Source organism: Girardinichthys multiradiatus, chromosome 18 (assembly GCF_021462225.1).
Source record: "Girardinichthys multiradiatus isolate DD_20200921_A chromosome 18, DD_fGirMul_XY1, whole genome shotgun sequence".
Taxonomy (NCBI): Eukaryota; Metazoa; Chordata; class Actinopteri; order Cyprinodontiformes; family Goodeidae; genus Girardinichthys; species Girardinichthys multiradiatus.
The window spans coordinates 40418034-40434542 of record NC_061810.1 but is presented as its reverse complement, the minus strand read 5'-3'; the positions used below and the strand labels follow the sequence as shown (position 1 = coordinate 40434542).

Sequence of the window (16509 nt, the reverse complement as noted above, 5' to 3'; positions counted from 1 at the left end):
ATATATATATATGTATATGTACATATATATATATATATATATATATATATATATATATATATATATATATATGTATATGTATATATATATATATATATATATATATATATGTATATATATATATATATATATATATATATATATATATATATATATATAGAACCGGTCAAAGAATGAAAAAAGACGGCAAACATTTTCCTCAAATTGTAAACTTTTAGCAAAAGTTACGTAAGATTCAAAACCAGTTGTGTTATTGTCTGGAATATTCAAACGGTTGCCTGGTTACAGCCATGCAGACCTCCGCCTCTTGGAACAGTTTACATGCTTCGGAAAACACATCAAACTCATTGCACAAGCGAGTGATATAAGCGACACGTTTGACTTTAATTAGCGCGATTAAGCGGGCTTAGTTAATAACAGTTATTTATATTTTAAAAATATGTGGAAATGTCAGACTTTGAGGACACGTGAGTTACAACTCTCGCGATGACGCACTTTTTCTCAAAGCTGTTTGTCGTCTTGATTGCTACCTAAAGTTAGCCCGTTGGGTAAATATTACTGTTAGATTATGGATCTGGTTGCTTTGTACTGCATTAACGTTTTTACTATTATGAACGACCTGCGTGCGGCGTTTGCTGTCCTGCTGTGAACTCGGCGACGTCAGAATGATGGCCGTGCGCCTCTGAAAACGGTTACAAGCAGGATTCACGTTAGCAACGGTGACAGCTACCTTAGCAACTGCACACCTCCTTCACTGTTAGTGCTATCAGGGCAAACAAACGGTTGTATTACCGTATTAACGGGGTAGGTTGATGGTTTTATTCGTGTATTTTGTTATTTTATAAGCTGTATCGAGTTAATTGCTATATAGTCTACATGTGTTTATCAGCAAAACTTTCATTCTTGTTTATTTTTTCTGTTCGTTTAGGATACAACAGAACAAACATCCGCAATGATGAGGCTGAAAACATCGCTGCTAAAGGAACCAAAACATATCCTTTTTGTGGTGCATTACCTTTACCTGCGTTTAAGTTTGTTTTAAGATGAAATGTGCACAGTTGACATCATAACCGTAAAGTAATCGAAAAGTATTAAATTGTTTCTATTGTGTTCAGAGCATAGTGCCAGATATACTTTTAAACTTCTGCATTACTTCTGAAGATATTTATCTATAAAAACATGCCTGTAATGATTCAGTAACTAGTAAAGGTCAAGCATAAAAAAAAATCATCTTTAACAAAGAGCGTGGTACTATAGATTTATAATTTCGTCCCTCTGACTGAAATGGTAGAATATTGAAGCAAAGGTCAGTGTTGTATCATTTAGACTTTCAGGGTTTCTATAGAGTCTAAAGTCTTAAATTTAATCAAAATAAGGCCTTTAAAAATCCAAAATAAACCCAGCCTTCCCAGCTTTCTCATATGGTATTTAAAAGTACCTTTTGTAAGGTGTTTAATTGGTACATTAGTTGATTCATTGCCTCTTTCATAGAATTTTAATTAATAATTGAGAAATAGTTTGGCACGTTGCTTCCATGTGCTGTAGTTCTGGTTGAGGAATCTAGGCATTAATACACTTTGAGACAAATCTGTAAAGCCCATGATGCAGGGTAGTCCACAGCCCTATTATAAGGAATTTAAAGGCGAACATTTAGCTTCTTTTTAACCCCTGGAAAAAATGTCATCTTAAAACTGGCCTATTACAGTTTTTTAGGTAAATAATATCAGAACATTATTGTATGTTATTCACAACTATGTTATTTTCTGTGTCATGAAAATGTGTATACTTTACAAGGTTTGGCTTTAATTCATGGATTTTAGAAGTTATCTAAAGACCATAAATAAAAGCCACTAAGAAGCTTACTGTATACATAGTTTAAAGACTTTAACGCTAGTTATAGGTTCAAAAGTACCGGAGTAACAAAGCTAAAAAACACCAACTTCAGTGGATATATTTTTATTTGCTTCTAATTTTAGGTAAGTTAAATATAAGCGATTAGAGAAATTATTTATAAGTTAACTTCAGTTGTTTTGTATTATTCAAATAGATTGAATTCATAATGGTCTTAAAAAGTCTTAAATTTAACTTACAAATACCTGCAAAAGCCCTGTAATAACTAAACTGAATTACTACAAAATATATGTATTTATATGCACTAGCATGCAGCAGGGATAAAGTGGGCGAAAAGAAAACACGCATGTCTTCCTATATTTATATTTATTAGTGTTGCACAATATAGCAAATCACACTTATTGTTGCCTTATCAGAGTGTGATATTTTTCTATCACAAAAGACTGCTTGAATGCAATGTTTTTTTCAAATAAATATTTCTAATGTCAGGCATTTGTGCTCTGCTTTTAATAACATATCTGACAAATTAGATGGACTCTAACTGCTCTTAATGACCATATCTGATGTATATTTTTACTGTAGAGATATTAAAAGTCAGTTTGGGGGGGACCTTCTATACTAGCAAAATAAGAAGAGTCAGAATAATATGGGTTTTTGTAGTCAATGTCAGCAATAGTATCGCAGTTACATATTTTCTGATCCTGTATAGATCTACTATCATTATCTGTTGTACCTTTGCAGTTTCTTTTTCAAGTACAAATTGCTAAAATGTTTAATTTTTTATAGCACTTGAGGTAATGGACTTAATTTAAAACCAAATCTGGTCTACAACTGTCATCCAGCACTGCTTCAGTTTGACTTGTCCAGCTTAGCAGTGATTGGCATAAGCCCGAAGAGATTTCTCTGGAGTGGCTTTGCATAAATATGCTACCCCTGTTTTTGTTTTTAGTTTTTTTTCTGTAGATCTCTACTCTCTGGTGGGTGGGGTACTGGTGGTCTGAATAAAAAACCCTTTTAAGTAAAAAAAAACTTTTTTCCTTTTACCACCTGTCTTAGTTGTTCTTAACAGCACTTAACATAGTGAGCTTGTCAGTTGCGTTGGTTGGACCACAGCAGATGAGCTGTACTCTTGCAGTGAGGATCATCAGATCCTCAAATGGAACCTGCTCACCAATGAGACCAGCCTGGTGGTCCAACTGCCAGAGGACATTTATCCGGTTGATCTACACTGGTTCCCCAAAACTGTTGGTGCCAAGAAGCAGACACAGGCTGAGATTTCTGCCATCACCAGCACAGATGGTAAGTCTTTATGTTTTTTAAAATTCCTCTTGCAGGCTGTATAGTTTAGCTTCTGAAAATTTGGAGCTGTTTAAATTGGTACAAGTCAAAGATTTGTACTAGTCAGAACTTTGGAATTAAATTATTACTCAAATATTTTTTTTTGCCCTATATTCAGAACTTTATGGCTCAATTTAGCAGTGCTTTTCTTTATTCAAGCAAAGTAACAATTTGTATATATTACTAATACTAAATCTGGTGGCACAGTCTGTGTGACATCACAATCATCTGCAAGATCTGCAAGAGCAAAGTTACATGACCCCATGTGTCTCTTCTTCATTCTATATCACGTGCAAACACAAAGAGTATGGATGCACTTTTATGGCAGGCAATGTGTGGTCACTTCTCTAATGACAGTGTAGGGTTGCATAAACACACCCACAAACTGAAGCAGCAGTTTTCTCTGGCAGACCAGGGACAAATGAAAAAACCCTTTTACGATTCACTTTTGCAACTTTCTTACACTCCTTGTTATTTTGCAGTTGCAAAAATATTAGTCGCTAAGAATAATCCTTAAAATGTGAAGAAGGCAAACAGAAACATCAAGTATTTTATGAACCAACATTTCTTGTTGGAGATTCTCTGTTGCTTTGATTTTATCACAAAAAAATCTGAGAAGTGTGGCATGCATTTGCATTCAGGGACCTGAGGCAATTCTTTGTAGAAAAAAACCCATTTTGTTTCACTTACAGTTGGAAGGTTTAATGGGCATGTTTCTTCCAGGTTTGCACATCATACATCTAGTGACTGAAATGTTTTGCCCATTCTTCATTACGAAATCCTTCAAGCTCAGTCAGACTGGATGCAAAGTCCCTGTGAGCAGGATTCTGATCTGGAATTTGACTAGGCCATTCTAACTCAAAAAATATTCTGTGAATTAAACCATTCCGTTTTTGCTCTGGGTTGTTTATTTCTGTTTTTTTTTTTTGTTTTCTCCTACTGGAAGGTGAATCTTTGCACCGGTCTCAAGTATTTTGCAGCCTCTAACAGGTGACCGGGAGTGCCATGTCTACGATGCTTTTAGATCTCTGATGTTCTTTAACAAACTACTGAGATCTTCACAGAAAAGCTGCATTTATACTGATTGAATTACACACCGGTCAACTCAACTTACTATTTTCCTGACGTTTGAAGGCAATTGATTGCACTGGATTTTTTAGGGGTCTCATTAAGGGAATTCACTAAAAATAGGATTATTATTCATAGAAAAAAAAAACATGTTCCATTTTCCTTTATACTTCACAATTATGCAATTCTTGGTGTTAGTCAGTCATATATAATCATATATAATGTGGAAGAGTTTCGAGGGTTGAGGATACCTTTCCAAGTAGCCGTTTGGATCAATTGCATCATGCTGTGATGGGCCTGTTGTTTAGTGTTAAATACCCTCATATATGCCCCTCACAGTCACTACCTGCAGCTTTAGTAATAGACACTTTTGTTAGCGTTTCCATATTTAGAAACGCAAGAGAGCTACATTATACTGATTTGCAATTATAGGCTACCAGAAATTACATATTACATTCAGAATTTTTAATACTCACCACCACAAAGTATATGTTGGGTAAGCGTCTTCAATAGCTGTCTCGGTGCCTGATCACTCTTTCATGTCTGGGGAACAGAAAATTGCCTTAATTCAACCAACAGAAACTGTTTGGTTTGACTCATTCGTCTCGTGTTCTAACTTCGCAATATAGCTGATTGGAGAAATGTAGCTTTGTTCTTAAGCATGTGTATTGGCTGCGTTTACCTTCAATGAACTGTAGATTCACCCATTTTTTTACTTTTTGCGTGAATGCTGAAGGCATTCACACTATTGAGATCCTGTTTCTCTTTATTATTCCGTCTTCTTCTTCTTCTGGTTGCTTCCATACACTTTTTGATTCGCTTCTCCTTCTGCATACTTTGTGCTATTTTAACCGTTAAAATTTCACAATATTCAGCCCTTTCAGGACATTCCAGCTATGACTTGGTATTTATACCTTTTATACTTTTTAAAATATTCAGCTTTTAGGAATTTTTTGCTCCCATTGGAATGAATGAAAAACAGCAAAAATTCAGCTAAAACTTCACTGTTTTTGCCATTTAACTACTTCCGCATACTTTCAGCTAGAAATCCCATTCAACTTTTAAAATGCTTTCACAACCCCCTGCTATTATGGTATAATTCAACTTTTTGATATCTTTTACAGTTTTTCTACAATTTTGATTCAAACTTTATTACAATTTTTTCAGATTTTCAGTTTTATAATGTAATCCTATGACGGAATGTTCGTGTCGCTAGAGTGTATGCTCTAGGTTTTTGATTAACCTGAGAAAGAATGAACAAACTCTGCACACTCACTTAATTTTTAGTCTACCTATACAAATTATACATCAAAACGTAGGATGCTCTTTCGCGATTAAGAAAATGTCACCCTCATTGATGTGGGACAAACGGTTTTCCAGCAACATGCCCCAAAGCAACGCAAAGTCAACACACCCTTAGTGGGAAACCTTTAGGAATTTCAGAAAACATCCAAGCAAAAAATCCTTAAAGTCACATGTTTTCGATTGTTCACCAATCCCTGCTTTAAATATTTTTTGGATACCTTTTATTGTTTTCTTGTGAAGTACGTTTGTTTGAGAGTGAAAAATTCACCTTCCCTCGGGTTAAAAATGGTCAAAATTATCAACGTTTTCACAGGGTCACATCTCCCAGACAGATTTTTGTAGAAACTTGAGAAGCTTCATGATTCATGTTTTTCTCAATTTTTCCCTGTATTTTGAAGAAAAAGGTGTTAACATTCTTATTCCCCTGTCCGTTCTGAGAAAAACTGTCCAAGAATGACGTCGATAGCCCTTACGGTTTCCGAGTTATGGGGGGTAGTTTGGGGGCATGCGCCTCCATTTTAAAAGCCCAGGCCACGGGGAAACGATAGTGAGGTGCTGCATTAGAAAAGCTGCAGGTGTCAAGTTACACTGACGCTCTTTGCTGATTGGCTGATTCATTCCTCACTGTTCTATTTATAGCTCTGTGTATCTTCCACTGTATATGTCTGGATGTGATTCTGCCTTTCTTCTCTCCCTGTGTCCTACTCACACACACACACACACACACACACACACACACACGCGCGCACACACACACACACACACGCACACACGCACACACACACACACATCCCTGTTTTGCTGTCTTTGTGAGGAGTTTGCATTGACTTTCATTGATTTTCATTCATTTCTATGGCATAAACCTGACCCGACCCCTAACCCTTTGATCATCTTCATAGGAAGCAACTACATGGCGGCCATTTTGTGTCGAGTACTTAAACAGCATGTACTGCTGCTCCAACAGCTAGACAACAGTGATTAAATTTAGAAGGCAATTTCAAAGACTTTCGCATATAGGCTGTTAGCACATCGAAACCTGGAACAAGTCTCTATCGGAAACAGACACAAACTCCATCAGAACCAAGAGGAAATCTCCATCAGAACCAGGTCCAAAATCTGCCAGAACCAGGAAGATCCTCTATCAGAACCATGTCCATTATCCATCAGAACCTGGAACAAATCTCCATCAGAACCAGACCCAAACTCCATCAGAACCTCGTCCAAAACCCGTCAGAATCAGATGGAAACTCTATCAGAACCAGTAAAGTCCATTAGAACCAGAAATAAATCTCTATCAGAACCTGGTACAAATCTTTATCAGTACCATGTACAAACCTCCATCTGAACAAGTCTCAAAGTCTATCAGAACCAGGTCAAACCTATCAGAACCAAGAAGAAATCTCCACCAGAGCCAGGTCCAAATCTCCTTCAGAATCTGGAGGTCCCTTCTATCAGAACCAGGTCCAACATTCATCAGAACCAGACCCAAACTCCAAACTCAGTCAGAACCCGAAATAAACCTTTATCAGAACCAGTTCCAAGAAGCATCAGAACCTGGAACAAATCTCCACTGGAACTGGACCCAAACTCCATCAGAACCAGTTAGGGACCCTCCACCAGAAGCAGGTCCAAATCATCTTCACAACCAGGAGAAACCTTCTATCAGAATCAGGTCCAAACTCCTTCAGAACCTGGCAAAAAGCTCCATCAGTACCAGGAAAAAAACCTCCATCAGAACCAGGTACAAACATGTATCAGAACCAGGTACAAACCTGTATCAGAACCAGGTCCAAACTCTATCAGAGCCAAGGAGAAACATCCATCATAACCAGGTACAGACTTGCACCAGAACCAGATACAGATCTCCATCAGAGCCAGATCCAAACTCTATCAGAACCAGGAAGAAACCTATATAAGAACAGGGTCAAAACTCCATCAGAACCTCGCAAAAAGCTCCATCAGAACCAGAAAAAAATCTTTTTAAGAACCTTCTACAAATTTTCATCAGAATCAGGTATAAACCTTCAGATCAAGGTCTAAACTCTATCAGAACAAGGCAGAAACCTTAATCAAAATCAGGTCCCAACTCCACCAGAACCTGGCAAAAATCTCCATAAGAACTTTGAACAAATATACACTAGACTTATGATGATAAGACCATCTCCATAGGTCCCGGTAGAGAATCAAAACAGCGACCATTTGATGCAAGCTACTTAAACAGGTTCTACTGCTGTTCCAACACCTGAACAAGAGTGAATAATTTTAAAGGGCAATTTCATAGACTTTTGAATATAGGCTGTAGTTATCATTACCATTTTAGCTAATTTTAGCTTATACATTGTTTTTGAATAGTAGATGGGGTAAATTAATATCAGCCTTCATGCTAGTGATAGCTAATATGCTAATGTTAGCATTTTAGCTTCTCTTTCTCATCTCTTCTCTCTTAGCTGAAGAACACTTGCCTTTTTTAGGCAATTTCTTGTTTGTTTTTGTGTTTCTTCAGCGTATTTGTTAGTTCATTCTTTTTCTAAATTTTCTGCCATTTTTTATATATTTTAGCACTGACTTAAACTTCTTAGGCTATATTTTTGCTTCAGTCTATGCTTTTTCAGCTCATCTATGGGCAGCTCTTTCCTGTTTTTTAAAATGTTTTGGTCTGTTCTTGTATTTCAACAACTGTTTCGAGTAGTTTTGAGGGAACCTCACTTTGTTACGGTGTTTTATACCTGATAGTCTTCCTGATTAAAGAGATCAGATGACAGTTTATCTTTGATGTTTCTGCTATTTCTACTAATTTATCAGATTTCAGCTGATATTCTGCTGTCAACCTTAGCCACTTTTTGCCAGCTTTCAACAGGAGTGTAGCATTTCTGTTTTCTTCTAATTCATAAAATTTTAGCAGATTGTCTGCAGTCCATTTCAGCTTGTTTCTGCCAGGTTTCAGGAAAAAATTCAGCTTACAGCATTCACACTGCATTTTCGCAGGAAATGCACATTTTTCTAGTTTAAATTGTTTTTAACCTGTTTGATGCAGTTGCTATATGTATTAACTGAACATCTACACACTTATTCTACAATACCAAGACGATGAATACTATTCATTATCACCCCTGTTAATAACACCAATTATCGTTTTTTTTCCTCATTAAAGACAACAGTCTTACATAACCCCTGGATATGTTATATGTTAGGATTTTATTGTGTCCTTTTTTTACAGGAAAGTTCCACCTGGTCTCCAAGATGGGACGCATTGAGAAGAGTGTGGAGGGGCACAAAGGGGCTGTTTTGGCTGGAAGGTGGAACTATGATGGAACCGCTCTAATCACAGGTGAACGGAACCAGGGACACATTTCTATTTTGAAAATAGACATTTGATTTCAACAAAATATTGACTGAATCATATCAGCTGTCCCTCGATCCACTTTTTTCTTTTAATTACTTAGCGGGAGAAGATGGACAGATCAAGATCTGGTCAAAAAGTGGAATGCTGCGCTCAACATTAGTGAGCCTAGGTAAGTCTTCAAATTGTGTCTTTATTTACAAAAGAATAAGCCCTCAGCCGTTATTGGTGCTTGTGTAAAACACCTTATTTCATACAGTATTTCATAATTATGGCAGAATTGAACAAAAAGTTATAACTAGTCTCTTAACCAACGCTTACTGCCCGTAGTAAAATATATACATTTATGACGGCCTCGTCATCCTAGCCGTTTGTCACACTAATTGGAGACTTAACAGACTGTAAGAGGTGGTTATAAATAAGAGGCTTTGTTGCTTAAAAAAGAAACTGCGTTTATTTTAAATACGCCTTTCAAAACAGAATTTAAAATATGAGGTGAGTTGAGAAAAGTGGCAATTAATTTCATTGCAAAAGATTTGCGCTTTGGCAAGAAAGCTAAGCAGCTGCATATAAGGAGCAGTGTTTCATAATTGGCATGATGTAAAAGCTTGGCTTGTTACGTTTACTGTTAGTAGTTGACTAAAAACTATTACTGGTCAGATAACAACAAAATCTGATTACTTTGACCTACGTGCAAAGCGGTTTGTGTATGGTGGGAAAACTAACACTGCACTTAACCTTGAGCACACCGTCCCCAAATGAAACATCGTGGGGACTGCATCATACTGTGGGAATTATTTTCTTCTGCAGGAATAGTAAAAAGTAAACAGGAAGATGGATGTAGCTAAATTGAGGGCAATCCTGGAAGAAAACCTGTTAGAAGTTGCAAAAGACATAAGACTGGGGCGAAGGTTCACTTTTGGTCAGGACAACAACTTTCAACAACATACAGCAAGAGCTACAATGGGATGGTTTAGATCAAATATCTTGGAATGGACCAGTAAAAGTCCAGACCTAAATCCAATTTAGAATTGTTGGTAAAGTTAAAAATAGCTGTAAACAGATGTTTTTCACCCAATCTGACTGAAGCTGAGCTATTTTGTAGAGTGGAATTGGCAAAAACGTTTGTTTTTAATGTAGAGACAGACCCTGAAAGGCTTGTGGTAGTAACTGCACTTAAAGGTGGTTCCTCCAGAGTTTAGACTCGGGTGTCAAGACAAGTACCTGCCACGCAGTAATGATTTTTATAAAATAAAACTTAAACTATGTACCCTTTCCCTTCAACTTCCCAAGAAGACACTACTTCCGATGGGTCTACACATAAAATCCCAATATAATGAAGTTTGTGGTTGAAGCTTTATATGAATAAAGAAAATCTTGTGAAACATTTTAGGGCACAGGAGCATTTGTGCTGATAAAAGTCGCTGCATCGTGGTTTTTCTTAACTTTAAAAAATATTTGCATACTGTACTCATAATGGATCAGTCAATAAGCCTCTTCTGTCTTTGCTGATTTTTAGAGTTTTGCCTTCAGATAGGTGCTACAGAGCGCTATTTGCAAAAACCTGTCACCACAGAGACAGTTTGTTTCCCCAGGTTGTCTCTCTGATTAACACTTACTAGAGTTAAGCAGACCTCCCAGATTGATGGACCATGGGTATTTGCACAATTCAACCATGTCTGGCTTTTTGTAAAAAAAAAAAAACTGCGAATATACATATTTACAAAAACATTTTGATTTCCCTTTTATATCTCGGAAAAAAATGTCCTCATTGAAAGCAAAGTGGAACCGAAGCGAAACTCTTTTTTTGTGAGCACAAACATGGCAAATAAAGCTGACTGTGATGATTCTGATTCTGATGAGCTTGACACAGTGACACGGATCCATAAACGTTGCACACTGCAGGCTAGAACTGAATTCTCATTTTTCAGTGGACCTCCAGTATTTGTGTGTGAAAATGACTTTAGTTATCACTGGATGTTTACTGTTGTTTAATCTGCTCTTTTGGATTTTACCTGTATAGAAAAGTAACATATCTGCCTTTTCATGAAAAATTAAAGATTCTATTTATTTCACCCTGCGTGGCCATGTGATTGCATGAAGAGGTGCTTGGTGTGTGCATGTGTTAGGCCTTTTGGATTGGAAGCAAGCTCAGATGAAGGAAAGCGGAACAATCGCTCTAGTCTTGTGGTTTTCTTTATTAAAAAATGCCTTAAAAGTTTAAACGTTTTATAGAGTTTTCATTAAAAACCTATAAAAAATGCTCCTCTCTTCAACGTTCTCATCACAGATGGCTTACTTCTTAATTGCTTCATTGTGTAGCTTCACTTAGTAAATATAATTTTTTTAATCATGGGACGGACAATAAACATAAAGAAAAAAGTTGGATATAAGTTGCTTTGAGAAATGCACTGTACACGCCTAATTGATGACGGGAGTTGTAAAAATTTTGGCAGAGCAACGGCAGTATATGGTAAAAGAATAAGTTTCCGTTTGGTTTGTTTTTTTTGAGTCCTAGCTGCTTGATGGCCGTCATATGTGTAGAACACCTTTAGTAGCGTACGGAGAGGCTGGCACATGGCACCAAGATCACTGCAGGTGTTGCTTCTCTTCACACACTCTTACGTGCGCGTAGACATGCAGAAAGTGCAGGAGTTGGCTGTTCCTTTTGGTTGCTTTGACCCATTTTAAACCTCTAGGAAGAGGTTTGAGCTGAGCGAGGTGGAGGAAAGAGGAACTTGTCTCAGCTCCTCTCATCGACTTCGTCAGATTTTCAGATCACGTGACCAGTTGGCATTTTTGAGAAACCACATGCACCTGGAGTGAGGTTAAATGTCAGCCTCCCCCCCCACCCCAACACATACACGTGTGTTACCACAACTCAAATTAAACACATGTATACACGCACACTTTCTGGTCTAACTTTCTTAATAAGGACATGACACGCTTATTGCATTTTCTTAACTACTGATTTTGGCCTTTTAAAATTAGTAAGTCTAACTCTAACCTGAACCAGATTTAATATAAACCCTAAATTCAACCCTAACCTTTAAGTGGCTAAATCTGTTGCCTTTATGACTTTGGTCCTTTTTAAGATAGAAAAGCAAGTTCACAAGAACTTTCCCTCAAACCTTTGTGTGTACGTGCACGCACGTGCTTTTAATGTGGAAGCTAGACTAAGCTGGTTTTCCTGTAAACAAAGTGTTGTATAAAAGGCTGAATGAGGTGAAATATCAGAGAGAATGTGACATCGTCTAGTTATTGACAGCAGGAAGATCATCTTCATCAGTTAAAAAGTCTAGATGTGTTGTAAACATATTGTTTTCCTTCAGCATTTGTGATTATGATGAAATTATGGGTCTGTATTTCTGTGTTCTCCCCAGGGTCTCCTGTTTATTCTGTTGCTTGGGGTCCAGACTCTGACAGAATACTCTACACATCAGGAAGGCAGCTAATCATCAAACCTCTGCAACCCAGCGCCAAAGTCATTCAGGTTCACTGCCTTTGCTTGTTTGTTTATTTTTATAAAATAAGTAAATTATTTATGGTGGTTTGGTATAAGAGAGCAGCTGGATGCAACAGGAATGTATCACAATTAAGTGCATTGAGGTGTAGAATACTGGGCAATGCAAAAGTATTCATACGTGTTGAACTTTTTTAGAATTTTGTGATAGACCAACATGTGATAGACATAATTATTAAGTGAAAGTGGATTTTTTACAAATTAAAATCTGAAACATAATCAGTCAAGTCTCATTGTGGATGTCCTTAACTACTTTGTACATTTAAAGATTTACATTTTTTCAGTTTGTTTTTGTAAAGCAGCTCAAGCTCATTCTGACTGAATAAAGGGTTTCTGTGAACAGCAGTTTATAAGTCCTGCCACAGATTATCATTAGGATTTAGGTCAAAACTTTGACTAGGCCACTCCCACTTTGTGGGATTATTCTTTGTCAAGTCAAGTTTATTTATGTAGCGCTTTTCAGCAACAAGGCACTCAAAGCGCTGATGATATTGATTGTAGCTCTGGCTGTATGTTTAAGGTTGTTGTCCTGCCGGAAGGTGAACCTCCGCACCAGTCTTAAGTCATTTGCAGCCTCTAACAGGTTTACTTACCTTGCCCTTTATTTGGCTCATCCATCTTTGTATGAACTTCGACCAGCTCCCCTGTCCTGTCAGCTTGTCTCAGTGGGTTTGTAGTTATGCCATACTCTTTCTATTTTCAGATGATGGATTGAGCAGTGCTCTGTAAAATGTTTAAAGCTATTGTTTTATAACCTTACCTAGCTTTGAACTTCTCCACAACTTTACCCCTGACTTGTCTGTTGTGTTCCTTGCTCTTCATGATACAGTTTATTAACTAATAATCTTCAAAAAACCTCTGAGACCTTGATAAAACAGTCCTCCAAAGCAAGGCAAGTTTATCCGCCTTCCTTTCAGCAACAAGACATCTCTTTGGCTAAGTGAGTCGATGGAAATGACAGTTTCAAAGATAACAGGAATGTGGTCAGATAAGACGACATCAGTTACTGCAGCCTTGGATATGTTTAGACCCTTACTAATGATCAAGTCCAAAATACAGGGGTTGGACAATGAAACTGAAACACCTGGTTTTAGACCACAATAATTTATTAGTATGATGTAGGGCCTCCTTTTGCAGCCAATACAGCGTCAATTCGTCTTGGAAATGACATATACAAGTCCTGCACAGTGGTCAGAGGGATTTTAAGCCATTCTTCTTGCAGGATAGTGGCCAGGTCACTACGTGATACTGGTGGAGGAAAACGTTTCCTGACTCGCTCCTCCAAAACACCCCAAAGTGGCTCAATAATATTTAGATCTGGTGACTGTGCAGGCCATGGGAGATGTTCAACTTCACTTTCATGTTCATCAAACCAATCTTTCACCAGTCTTGCTGTGTGTATTTGTGCATTGTCATCCTGATACACGGCACCGCCTTCAGGATACAATGTTTGAACCATTGGATGCACATGGTCCTCAAGAATGGTTCGGTAGTCCTTGGCAGTGACGCGCCCATCTAGCACAAGTATTGGGCCAAGGGAATGCCATGATATGGCAGCCCAAACCATCACTGATCCACCCCCATGCTTCACTCTGGACATGCAACCGTCTGGGTGGTACGCTTCTTTGGGGCTTCTCCACACCATAACTCTCCCGGATGTGGGGAAAACAGTAAAGGTGGACTCATCAGAGAACAATACATGTTTCACATTGTCCACAGCCCAAGATTTGTGCTCCTTGCACCATTGAAACCGACGTTTAGCATTGGCATGAGTGACCAAAGGTTTGGCTATAGCAGCCCGGCCGTGTATATTGACCCTGTGGAACTCCCGACGGACAGTTCTGGTGGAAACAGGAGAGTTGAGGTGCACATATAATTCTGCTGTGATTTGGGCAGCCGTGGTTTTATGTTTTTTGGATACAATCCGGGTTAGCACCCGAACATCCCTTTCAGACAGCTTCCTCTTGCGTCCAGTTAATCCTGTTGGATGTGGTTCGTCCTTCTTGGTGGTATGCTGACATTACCCTGGATACCGTGGCTCTTGATACATCACAAAGACTTGCTGTCTTGGTCACAGATGCGCCAGCAAGACGTGCGCCAACAATTTGTCCTCTTTTGAACTCTGGTATGTCACCTATAATGTTGTGTGCATTTCAATATTTTGAGCAAAACTGTGCTCTTACCCTGCTAATTGAACCTTCACACTCTGCTCTTACTGGTGCAATGTGCAATCACTGAAGACTGGCTACCAGGCTGGTCCAATTTAGCCATGAAACCTCCCACACTAAAATGACAGGTGTTTCAGTTTCATTGTCCCACCCCTGTATGTCCCTGTTGGCTCTTTACCATATTGAGTCACACCAAAATGTTTCATTGTGTCACATAGTTCTTTTGCCCTTCTGTCTTGGGGTTGTTGACATGGATGTTCAAGTCTCATTAAAATGATTGAAAAAGTTTGCATTGGGTTTCAGTGGCCTGAAACATGGCTCCAGCAGAGCTTTTTACCTGGACAGCCAGGTATTCAAAATAATCAAATTTGCCTAAGAACAACTTTTGACACTTTAGTGAGTCATGAAACAAAGTGGCCACCCCTCCCCCTCTCTAATGCTGTCTCCTCTCAGTAATACTCCTTTTCCACCAACGTGGTTTGGAGCCTGTTCTGCCTCCTGAACGTTTTGGAGGAAAGGCGCATCCGTGCTCAACAAAACACCAAAGTTCGAAGATACCCGAATCGAACCGATTCAAGAACAAAAGTTTCTTTGGTGAAAAAATGCTATTAGAAAAATGAGAGGTGGTGACTCTGTCAGTGTAGGTGTCTCACTATTTTCATCTAGTCATGTTTCTGTTAAAAACATAACATCAAGATTATGATCAGTAATGAAGTCATTTAAAAATGATTTTCCTGACAGGTATCCAATGTATAATTAAAGCCAGTTTAAGTAACTTAGTGGCTGATATTTTTTCTGTGAGAAGTTGCACTTGACAAGAAATAGATTTTAAGTTTAAATGTTGGCTACTGTTTGTTATCTTATTAGCTTTGTTTTTTCTATTACCTATTAACTCAGAGATTCTACAGCATTCTCCCATCGGGGGCCTGAGCGTTTCCTGGAAATAATCACTGCTGGTAATCTTACGGCCCAGACCCTGTACTTATCAGTTAGTTTTTGGAACGTCCTGATCACAAACAGGCAGTTTGCAGTCTGGGGAGATTCCACTTATTCTAGTGATGTCTAGTGAAGTCTCTTTCTGCGTCTTCTGCCCTCCATGGTTTATCTTTATCTCAGCAGGCTGCAGTTGTCCTTCAGAGTGCCGTCTTATCAGTTGTTCTGGACGTTCTTCTTGTCTCTTGTACATGGCAGAGGCTGCTGGTGCCTAATTCATTGAATCAAAAGTGTTGGAAATGAGGAGTTGTACCCCAGATTTATTAAGACAAAATTTATCCGCCTTGAAAAGATGCCGGCGTTCCCAGAAGATGTTGAGGTTGTAGATAAAGTTCACAGATTTTGCAGCACATGCTTTTTAGGCCATTTGTTGAGCACCAGCAGCCTTCTGAATTTCTGATCTCCATGGCAGACAGGTAAAGATCCACTGAAAAACCCCTCGATAGTGAGATCTTCAGTTTTGCTCGTCCTCTTTCATGATTTTTTATTCACAACATCAAGAGTATGATGTTTCTCACTGCTGGATTCTGACCCATGATCATCAATATTTTCTCTAAAATATCGGCAGCATGTTATAGACACCAAAGTACTTCGGTGTTTTCATTGCAGCAAAAGCATTTAATATCATTCACAGCTAGATCACCCACTTTCAGGGTTTATGGCCTGGTGGCTGGCTCTGTCTGAAGCCGCTTAGGAGAAAACCATTTGGAGTGCTATCTGGTCTCATACAGCTGGTTTCTCTGTATTGGTGGCCAAGCTGATTCATCTAGGTGTAGGGTTCTTCTTGTTGGTGTCTTCCCAGATCTGAAGGAAGTGATTTATCCTTTGGCTTTTCATCAAGAGAGTTTCAGAGAGGATTGTAGGTCAATTTATTCTCATTTACATCAGTATTCTGTTTCTTGGGGGTGCTATTTTGCTGTCTG

General features: G+C 38.3%; 1 protein-coding gene across 2 annotated transcripts in view; it reads left to right on the top strand.

Annotated features, from left to right (window-relative positions):
- The first annotated feature begins 299 nt into the window (after positions 1-299).
- ift80 (intraflagellar transport 80 homolog (Chlamydomonas)) overlaps positions 300-16509 on the top strand; it is a 75390-nt gene continuing 59180 nt past the window's right edge. For both annotated transcript variants that reach the window (XM_047391891.1, XM_047391890.1), the window contains exons 1-6: positions 300-804; positions 929-992; positions 2929-3150; positions 8780-8890; positions 9006-9074; positions 12286-12395. In XM_047391891.1, the coding sequence (XP_047247847.1) occupies positions 953-992; positions 2929-3150; positions 8780-8890; positions 9006-9074; positions 12286-12395 (552 nt within the window). In that variant the 5' untranslated portion in view covers positions 300-804; positions 929-952. The remainder of the gene's footprint in view (positions 805-928; positions 993-2928; positions 3151-8779; positions 8891-9005; positions 9075-12285; positions 12396-16509) is intronic.